General features: G+C 36.6%; 1 protein-coding gene across 1 annotated transcript in view; it reads left to right on the top strand.

Moving 5' to 3' along the window:
* Positions 1-1,136: 1,136 nt before the first annotated feature.
* PARPBP (PARP1 binding protein) overlaps positions 1,137-11,046 on the top strand; it is a 39,670-nt gene continuing 29,760 nt past the window's right edge. The window contains exons 1-4 of the mRNA XM_010005804.1: positions 1,137-1,286; positions 6,436-6,666; positions 7,912-8,022; positions 9,479-9,649. Coding sequence (XP_010004106.1) covers positions 1,137-1,286; positions 6,436-6,666; positions 7,912-8,022; positions 9,479-9,649 — 663 coding nt within the window. The remainder of the gene's footprint in view (positions 1,287-6,435; positions 6,667-7,911; positions 8,023-9,478; positions 9,650-11,046) is intronic.

Here is an 11,046-nt window from a genome sequence, read left to right as displayed (position 1 = left end):
CCTGGCCTGGCCTGGCCGGCGGGGAGGAGGAAGGGCCCCCCCCGGGGCGGTGAGGAAGGGCCCCCGGGGCGGCCACAGCGGGGGGAGCGGGCCGGGGCAGCGGGGTCGGTAGCGGTGATGTCGGCCCTCAGGGTTTAGGGATTGTCCGCAGGCGTTTTGGCTTGTTCGGGCTGTTTTTCTGAGCGCTCGCAGCGAGTGGCCGGTCTTGTCCTTTGGGAATCCCTCTCAGAGTCCGGGGGTGGGTGGGGAAGGGAAAAACTTCCAGAGAAGCTTTTCTTTGCCTGACACTGACTTGCACCTGCCCGTCTGGCTTGTTACTGATAGCTCCTTTCTTCCCTGCTTCTTTCCTGTGCATCATCATGCCAATCACCAAAAAAAAACAAACTAATGTGAAATTTGGTTTTGTGTTCTGAAAGTAAATGGTATGAGTATTGCTTCTGTACTGTCGCTGTGAGTCAGTGTTAGAGAACTGTGTTTCAGGGAAGAATAAGTTTGAAGAGGGCAAATTTTTTAAAGAGTCTCACCTACTTGTTTCTTGTCAAATGCAAGAAGGGGAAAAAAAGACCTCTTTTACATGAAACAGTCAAGTTTCGAACTGATACTGAAACTCATCACTAAAGGAATAGGGGAGACAATGACTTACGGAATGAAAAAAGCCCTACATAAGTAACAAAAACATTTAGAGATGTCTTTGCTAGTAAGTCACAGAAATACTGAATCTCTTGTTTCCAGGTTTAAAGCATTATCATAGACACTAGTCTGAATGTATAGTGAATGAATAGTGCAGAAGACATTCTAGGACATTCAGACTTGCTGCTTTCAGAGACAGAAGACCCATATTTGTGGTAAATCTTATTCTTTTATGTTGGCACAATGTACAAATTAAGTAAGTGGTCTTCATGAAGACGTGTCGTGTATAAGCACTTTTAACACCTTGTCTTTGTAGTTGCTGTGTCATAGTGAGGTGAGACTCACTAGACTTTTTGTTTACTGGGAAGAGTTTGTTCTAGGAACTTGATCTGCAAGAAGATGCAGCAAGTTTTGCACACGTTATTGGAAGGTGAAGACATGCATAGTCCTCTTGAGTGCTTATAGCAATTCTAATTTCTCTTTATTATTTCTGTCTGTTCTAGACAATGGTTGCTTTCCAGCAAAAACTTTTAAACTTGATCAGGTGTTTCAGAAGACAATGGCCTTCATTTTCAAACTCTGAAAGGACTACTGTATGTGGCGCAGACTGCATGCTGATGGTGGTACAGCTGTCAATGGCTGAAATCAATAAACAGGTTTGAATTCTTTCAGTACTTAGTACGTATCAAACTTGGTTCACTTAATGAACTTTTTGCTTAGCGCTTACTTGAAATGGTTGTTCTGTTGATTTCATTCTTTTAACTGGGGTAACTCTCATTTGGCCTCAATCAGATGCAGCAAGACACTAAAATTAATATGATCAAGCATGCTGTTAAATCAGGGCTTAGAAAAAGAACCACGAGACACTTGGGAGGATGGAAATGCTTTAAGTGTATATCTCAGATCTAAACTTTAATATGAAATAGTACTATATTTTTTCTGATCATGTCTCCTGTTTATTTCCATCAAATGTTTCTTCTATGCTGTAGATCAAAGTGAGAGAACTGTGGCATTTGGGATGGATTTTGAGTCAATAAGCTTAAAAAAAGCCACAAAAAAACCCAACAATAAAATCACACCAAAACCAAACCAAACAAATACCAACATCAAACAGAAAACCCACTTCAGTTTGTGTGCTCGTAGTTGCAACATTTTTTTTTTTAATTACCACTTGTACTGGAAGAAGCTTGTGTCTTGGAAGAAACATTTCCAGAACTGCTCTTTAACCTGAGTTAATCACCAGAAAAAGCCATGTAGTCTAAAATGTGAAGAATGGGGGTGTCTCTTGTCTAAACATTAAATATAAAACTGATCTATTCAGCCTCACTGTAATAAACATTACAGTATTAGAATCCCAGGTTTCTACATTTGTACTGCATCTGATGTAATATATTCCAGCCAGGATCTCAGTGTCCTCACAGTACCTGTGCAGGTAAAACTAGGAAATTACTGTGCATCAAAATGAACTTTGGGGGAAGTGATTAAGGCCTGTAATGCAAAACTATCTGCAGAGGTGATCACTGCTTTGTTATGTTTGTTGTGATTCTCAAGGAACAACTACAAACATATTTACAAAGCCAACTCTAGGAAAAAAATGTCATTCTGTTGGTTGCAAAAAACTACAGACATGATAAAGATTTTTTTATGGTTTATTTCTACTTCTTTCCTAACAGCTTACAAAAAGCTTTTTCCTTCCCCTGGGGATAACACATTTATTCCACTTTTGTTTTTTTTTCTCCAGCAAAGATTCCTAGTGTCTAAAAGGATCTTTTTTTTCATAGGTGATATAACAAATTTTAAAGCAATTATCTTCAACTAATTGAATTTTGAAAATTACTGCTTTTACTTTATATCTGAAGAAAGACCAAGTGCTCAAAACCTAATTAGCTGTTTTTCTGGTTATACTAATTGCTCTAATAAGATAAATTAGCAGAATGTATAAACCTTGTCTTGCACATGTGGATTAAAACTATTATAACACTTGCATGTGCTGTCTCTTGTAGTTCAGTTTTTTCAGTTGAATGTTTGCTTTGAAGTTTATAGTGCCTAGAGTAAAACATGGGTGTTTTACTCAGCACTGAAACTGCAGGCTTCAATACAGAGTATCACAGTTATAGGCATGTCCCTTGTTAAGTCTCTGATTTAAGTACAATACTTTCATATATTTTACACAATACTTCTAGAATAGAAGTCTATTGTGATGTTGTGTACTAGCATACTATTGACTGGCTGGATTGAAAACCAAAAATACCTACCACCGACAAGAAACGATTCACTTTTTTTAGGAACCTGGATGATTTCAGTGGATCTGTTCTTTGAACTGTTACCTGTATCTGCAGTAGAAATTAAAAATAACAAATCTTTTTGGAGAACTCTGGAAATATATCATCATTTAGTAGTCTTAAATTCACCAAGAATAAGGGTAGCAAACAGTGTGATGAACAGTGATCAAATAGCAGGGATGAAAGGGGGGGGGAATAAATCTCTGCTTTGAATTCCTCTGAAAATATTTTGTGTTGTGGCACAGCTGTAGCCATATGGCATAGAGACAAGTGGCATATGGTCGGTTATGAAAGTGAATACCTTTACCTAGACTGATCAGTATAGATCTAAAACCTGGGAAAACTTTCAAGAAAAATCTTTCATTAAGTTTTAAATAGAAATAACAATGTTCAAGTTGAAGTTCAGTTGAGGGTAAATTGTTTTAAGTTGACTGTTTGCACCTGTGGAATAGGAGAAGTAGAAAGTTTTTCCTGAGTGAGAATTTAAATCCTCAGACTTATCCTAAATGTTTTGTAAATCTCTCTTCTAGCACTAGGACTGTAAGACTGGAGGGAAAAGTGCTTAATTGTTGATTTTTAGAAACATTTTCCTTTTAGAAATTTTTCTCTTTCAGATTCTGGTTGAAATCGGTTTTGGTGCATGGTTGACTTCTGCTCTGTGCTTCCATTTGTGCATTTTGTACAATCTCTTAAGAATACTATGTTCTGTTCAGTTTCCTGTATTTCTTGAAATGCTTTCCCAAGTAATCTGGTTTCCATATTGGCAAATAAAGAAATATGCAAAGTTGTTATACAGTGTTACTCCCTTAAACTGTTGTATCTGTCTCCCTTTTTTGGTCATGAGACTCCTGCAGTCTTTGTAGCAATTTTATAATGCATGTTGCTTGTAACATACTGTAAAGATGCTACAGAATCACAGAATGGTTGATTTGGAAGGGGCCTCTAGTGAATGGGTACCTGGTGCTGGTTGCTCAGGACCATGTCCAAGTGGCTTTTAAATGTCACCAAGGATGGAGACATAACCTATGAGCAGCCTATACCAATGCTTTTTTCAGTTTGTGCCCTCTGCCTCTGGTCCTGCCACTGTGCACATTAAAAAAGAGCCTCTTTGCTCTCCAGATATTGTTTCTTGCCTGGATAAGTATAATTTTTACTTTGCCTGTTTCAGGATCCCGTAATCACAATTTCTAACTGTTTTGCTGGCCCATACATACTGTAGCTCTCTAGTCCTTAAAGCATACCTGTATTCTCTTTGACCGTGGTACTTTTCCCTTTGACAACACCCTCTTCCCACTGCTGCCCCTTCCCCCCAAAGTCTCAGACAATTACCCATGCAAGGTATGCTGGATTTCTCTAATCTTGGGGTATTAGCCTGTAACTTCATTGGTTTTACTTCTGACAGGTTGCAATATAACAGATGCTTACATCTGTAAACTCCTGCTCATATGAGCCAGATTCTGAATCTCTGCATGGCACTGTCATTGTTCACTGGAATGTGAAACATTCAGAATTCTGCTTCATACTGCTATAAAATGCCACAGTTTGGGAACTTCTCTCCTGTATGGGCGCATACGCTAGCAGTGAAGGTTTAGTAGGGCTAGAGATTACAAGACTAGAATTGCACAACCCGAGGGCAATGCCAGACAAGAATGCTGTAGTCTAGGAGTATGCCTGAAAAATAACAGAACTAGAGACAGCACCTGAGTGATGCCTAAGCACAGCACTTTTGAACACACGCTTTCCAAAAACAATTAGTGACCATTTGTTTGGAGACCGCAGGAGAAAAGGTGATGTTGCTGAAATGCATGTGATTTCCTGTTTCGTCAAACCATTTTCTGGCAAAATAGGAGCTTATTTGCCATGTAGTTAGGCCTAGAAAGCTTGCCATATCTACTAAAAAAGGTGTATTTAGGCATGAAACATTGCTACTGGATTTCAGACATCCAAAATAAGAGTCCAAGGAAACTTAACCTGCTGCCCTACCAAGAAGTGAAGATGCTTTATGATACTTCTGTTGTGTCTATGCCTGAGAAACACAGTAATTGCAATGTCTATCAAGTATGGAACTCTTTGTATTTCCTTAAGCTATTAGCCAGTTGGCATGTGCTTACTGCAAAACACAACATTTCAAAAAGAATAATTTTAAAACCAGAAACTGTTGACAAATTGACTGTGTGGGTAATAGGATACACTGTTACAGTGAACACCTGATCATGAAGGTTAATATCTGGGCTGCAATTTTATATGGATTTAAAATACTTTTGTAGCAATAATATAAACTTTCCTAATCTCTATGGGTTCTTGATCTGGTTGGGAAAGGTTTTGATTTATTAGATACCATACTGAAGTTTTATTTTAACTTGGTACTCCTGGAGGATTTTGTTTCAAAACAAAGTGGAAAAAAACCATACTTTTTTTCCAACCTATTGCTGTTTCAATCTGTTTAAATTTGGTTATAACATTATAATTCATTTTTTGAGGGACTGAAATGGAAAACAAGTGCTTTTCAGAAAACATAGCTGCTATTTTATTATTCTGCAAGTTTGTAGTACTGAATTATCATAACCCATGCACAAATTACAAGGCAAAATGTGATTTGAAAGTAGTATGCATGTACTCTTTCATTTTCACTCCTGATTCTTTGTCTAGGCAATATCAAAATAATTGCCTTTCAGGACTTTGGAATCATCTATTTAACTGGGTCTTTTGGGAAAATTGTGTTAAGTATGCTGGAGCCCTGAGAAGGGATCTTTTGGGCTGGAACAACTTAAATTATTAGAATTTTTCCTAGTTTTGGTTTTTGTTGTGTATTTAGTTACTAATGGTGTTGTTAGGGAATCATTTTGTCCAGACTGAAGTTACTTAATGTGAAAATATCACAAAATAAAAAAACCCCTGTGCTCTAGTCAGGAGTTACTGACATAGCAGAGCAAGGCTTTTCACTCAGCCACAGGGCATTTATATCATGTTACATAATGGATATATATTATGATATAATATTGTGCTTCCCCCCCCCATATACTGGAGAATGCTTTAAACACCATTAATGTGAACTCGGTTTCTTTGGTGAAAACTGGAATATTTGCTTCAGTTGTGGAATTCTTGTTGCATGTATTCTGAGATCTAACTCAAATAGAAGGACCTCAGCTAAAAATGTTTAACAGCATGAAGTGGGAACTGTTATATAGATCAAAGAGCAGGGTGTGGGTGAAAATGAGGAGTCTAGATGTGAAAGAGGAGGGGATAAGAGCAAGCAGTAAGTGAGTCACAGATTTCAGGGGGAAGGGAAAGCAGTGTTAGGGAAGTTGGCATTGGGAGGATGTGTAAGGTATGGTAGTATGGAAAGGTCTGCAATAAGCATGGCAATGAGGAAACAGGAACTTCAGGTGAAAGTTTGCTATAATCTAAATAGTTATATTTGTAACAAACTTTTATGTTTATATATGCAGCTTGTTTTAAAGTTATTTTTAAAGCTATGCTGAATACAAAACATAATCTTTTTTTGCTTTTTTTGTTCTACTAGCACCATGGAGATTTCACAGTGTCACTTAGTGATGTGTTGGAAACTTGGAAATATTTCTTACATGACAAACTGGGATTATCCTATGAAAACATGAAAGAACCTGAAAATTATGCTGAGCTTAAAAAAGCCTATCATGCCTTCTTGGAAAGAAGCAATATGTTAGATCTGATAGACATATGTCAGAAGTGCTATGGTCTTGGACTTGTATCTGAAGATGAAAGTATAGACCCTGTAAGTATTTTGGTTTTTTTGAGCTCTGATATTGTTTTGACATATTTTTTATTCTAGTTGTGGATTTATGGTACTCCTAAATAAACTCTGGAGTTCTGAATTATTGGCAAGTTACTTTGCTGTTCTGTTTGGGAAGCAGACAAGTTCAAATTACTAAATCTTTTAAAAATATCTTAAATTCACTCAAAAATAGTTCTTTCTGTTGTCCTGCTGGATGGGTGGCTCCCACAGCTTTTCTATGAGTGTATCACTCCATTCCAGAAATGGAATTGAAAAATGACCTGTAGAGATTTGGTAAGACTGGAACAAGGCTTAGTGATTAACACTTGACTTGAAGTTTTGGCTATACGTTGCAGTCAATATATTTTTTAATGGTTATTGATTTAAAAATACCATGCTCTTAAAAGCAAAAGCTCCTCTGTTTTACGTGTAGTTCCATGTTAGATTTTTGCAGAAACCAGAAGAGGTTCCACTTTGGCCACTTATGAACATACCATGAATTACTAATAACAGCATGATTTAAACTGTTGGCTGTCCAGCCCTAGTAACAACAAAAAGCTTTCTTCATGAAAAAGTGGTCAAATACCGGAACAGGCTACCCAGAGAGGATGTAGAATTTCATTTTGTAGATACTCCAAACCTGGGTCAGCATGTGACTGAGCAACCTTATCAACATGGTCCTGCTTCAAGCGTGGGCTTCTACTGGATTGTTTTCTATAGGTCCTTTCTAACCAAAATTATTGTATGGTTCTATGACAAGTATGCTTGTACCTAGCTTGCCTACTTCTTTTAAGGTTCAGAGAACCTACACTCAGACACTTCTGAGATTGTTAGGCATGAAAGGTAAACTGCTGTTCAGGAAGAGCATAGAAACTGCAATTTAATTTTTTCTTTTCTTCCTGTTTTCATGGGGAAGATAGAGAACTTGGGTAGGCTAAAAAGCCTTTCCTAAACATGTTAGAACATATTAAATGTTTGCCTAAACGTAAGCAGCTGCTTTTAGTGCAAATGTATTATATAACTCTTTGAGATGTCTTTTTGAAGATAATTTGAATCTTAGACCTCATTTATCTACTAAAAAAGTTGTCCTTTTATGAAGACTATAATAAAAAGAGGGTTGTAAGGTCTGTATTAACCTCAAAACACTGGCAAACTGGTGGAGACATAGTTTCACCAGATTTTAATACTACTAATGTTTTCTAGTCATCTTAATATTTTACGTTTATCCTAATCTTTTTATTAAAGGTTCTACTGTTGGAATTTATTTCTGGCGTAATGAATGTACAAGACAGTAATGGTGCTCTTCTTTCTGTTCCTTCTACGCCAGTCAGTAGACGTGGCCAGGAGAATGTGAAGGTAAAAATTATTTCTGTCTCTTTTGTAATGTTCTGTATATATTGAAAGGATGAAATGTAATTTTGTTTTCCAGTTATTGATATTAAAATGTTTCTGGTTTAAAAAACATGTATTAAAACTCTGTATCACTTTAATATATTGTAGGCAGTCCAATTATGGCTGGCACCTGATGTAGACTTAATCTGTCTTGGAAAAGCAGGGAATAAATATTTCCACAAGAACACTAATGTTCAAACATTGACTTGTCTAGGAGTTAAATGATTTGCCTAGTGCTGCAAAATGATGTGTTAGGTGAAGTAAACCTTCAATTTCATTTTATTATCTTGTACTCCCTTAAATATGGAAGAAATCTGAATAGCCACTGTAATGGTAGCTGTAGTAAAGCAAACAAGGTTTGTCAGTCCCAGTAGAGGACTCGAGGGCTTTTTGGAAATACTGCATTCTTTCCCTTTACCCTTTCAATCATCAAAACAAGAATCTCAGAATACTATACAACAATGCTTGAGATGCTAGAGCATTAGTAATTTCTTGCTTTTAGAATGAGTGGAAATTTCAGTTCAATATTTGGGTACAACTCAAAATATTTCTGAACAAGAAAATATTTTTCTGATATAAGGTTTTCCACTGGATAGGTCTTCTACCACTAACATAATGGCTTTCTTGCTGCTCTGACTGGTAGTAAAAATATTCCTTGATTTTTTTTTTCCATATCTTAAATGTATTTTTCAACCTGTCACACTGATTTTTTAATATTTTTTTTACTTCCTACATGTTTGTTGTGTTACATCCCTTTGAATAAGAAGAAATTCTATAGCAAATACCAGTTTTGTCATTATCTTTCCTTTTGTTAATGGCCTTTATTTGTTTTTGGTTTTCTTTGCTTACAACAAAATTGTAAATTCTTCAGTTCTGGGACTCTTACATGGTCCAGAGCACTGATGCAATATAAACAATTACAATTTTGTTTTGGTTATGTGGGTAGAACTGGGTCAGAATTTATGTCCAGACTCAGTCAGTGGAGTTTCTTAATTTAAATCTCCTTGGGAGTCAAGGGAAAAATTACTGCACCTGGCAAGAAGCTGGCAAGTTTTTTAAAATATTAGCCTATTTGAAGTTCATAACCAATCCTTACTTGGTGTAGTCTTAGGCTAGTATTTTGCTTTGAGATAGAAAAGGACTATCTATGAAGAGGTTTCTAGGTAGAAATTGCTAGCCAATGTTAATAGCTAGAGATTCAGCCCTCAAATATATTACTACAATACATGTAGTTTTAGCATATTAATCATGCTTCCTTTTGTCAGTATTTTTAGAACATAGATAAGATAGCAGTTTGAAAATAGCAAGGTGAAATTCTTACTCTTGCAAAAATCTTAGTGCATATCTTGTTGGCTTTTTTAAAAAAAGGAACATAATTTAGCTCTGGCATAACCAGTTTGTGTGGTGCTTTCTTATACAGGTGACAATCCTGGCAAGGAAGTGTGTTTGTTCATATTTAAGCCTGTTGGTGAATTCTAAGGATGATCTGGCATTGGCTCATGTTCTAAATGTTCCTGACAGAGGACTTGGTAGAGAAGCCTTCACTAACCTAAAACATGCCTCACAGCAGAAAAAAATGTCCATTTTTCTGGTACGTGTTTCAAATGAAACTTGTTATAGATCAGAGGCAATGAAATAGATCTATAAATATGTTGCTTTAGTCAAGACTGACAGTTGCAAGCCAGGTCAACTGCCACCTTTTTTCTTAGGTGAAAAAGATACAACAGAGATTCTATGTGAAGAAATAGGTGCTTGCTTGGTCATTAGATCTTAAGATGCATAGAGAAATAACTATGTGCGTGTGTGTACCTCTGGATCTCTAAAATGTGATGTCATAAAAACAGGCCTTGAGACTGTTCATCCCAAACTGTGAATGAAATCCTGAAAAAATGTATGATATTAAGCATTGGATATCAGATATGCTTTTTATGATTTCTTTTGAAACTTGAAATCCTGGTAAACAGTGTGAAGTGGGGGAAGGCATATGCAATTAAAAAAATCAAAACAACAACAAAGGAAGAAAAGATGGCATGAGACTAAATGCTGCTGCTTGCCAAATACCTCTAAAAGCTGTGAAGTTTGGTTAAATATCATAAAGGAGTATTAACGTTAACAAAATGAAGTTACTAACTGCATTACAATACATTTCAGTTTAAAAGTGCTCTAGGTATTTTGGTTAAATAGTAAACCAGCATTGATTTGTGCATTTGTTAAACTGGAGACATCTGGAACCTTAAGTGTTTTTGTGTGCAAGTTACTTTTCTTAGAGTGACCTGATGAGAAAACCCTGCCACTGACATGTACACTAGAACAGAGGCCAAAATCTCAAAGGGCAGTATTGCAGTTTTTTCAGCTTTGCCTCAGAATTTGGGGAGGGTAATGTTTTCCAGTCATTTATAGCATGATCAGTCTTGAAATACTACTCAAGATGCGATTGATATGAGACATTCCTACTCATTTTAGTCTCAAAGGCACAGAGCTGGAAAAAAAAACCCCACAACTAGAGCCAGTGGTGTACTCTTCCTCAATGTCCTTGTATAGGAATATAAAAAGAGACAGCATCAATGTGCCGTGCTTGAAGGCATGTTGCTAACGACTCTGGTGTGTGAGGTGCATTTTTACTTAGAATAGTCAGCACAGAGCCATCTCAATAATAGTTGAACTAAGATGAGTAAGAATTCTTTCTCCTAAGAAACACTGTAGTCCTTCATACTGAAAATAATCAAATGTTGTATGCACAGTGGTCTCAGTGCAGACAACAGCAAACCGAGGAAAACCAGTATGGGTATGTAACAGTCTCTGAAGCAGCTGCATTCTCAGATTTTAATGGTTGAATAAATATGGAAAATTTTTGAAATCTTAGTTCTAAGGTTAATTATTTTTTCTCATAATGCTCTGTTAGCATTGTATGAAAGAAGTATATATTTGCACTGGGTTTATTACCTCTTCCTGATAATTGCCAGAGGGGAAAATTCTCTATCATGTAAA

This window comes from Chaetura pelagica, unplaced genomic scaffold (assembly GCF_000747805.2).
Source record: "Chaetura pelagica isolate M959 unplaced genomic scaffold, ChaPel_1.0 scaffold79, whole genome shotgun sequence".
NCBI lineage: Eukaryota > Metazoa > Chordata > Aves > Apodiformes > Apodidae > Chaetura > Chaetura pelagica.
Note: the sequence above shows the minus strand (reverse complement) of the source record. Positions and strands in the feature narration are given on the sequence as shown.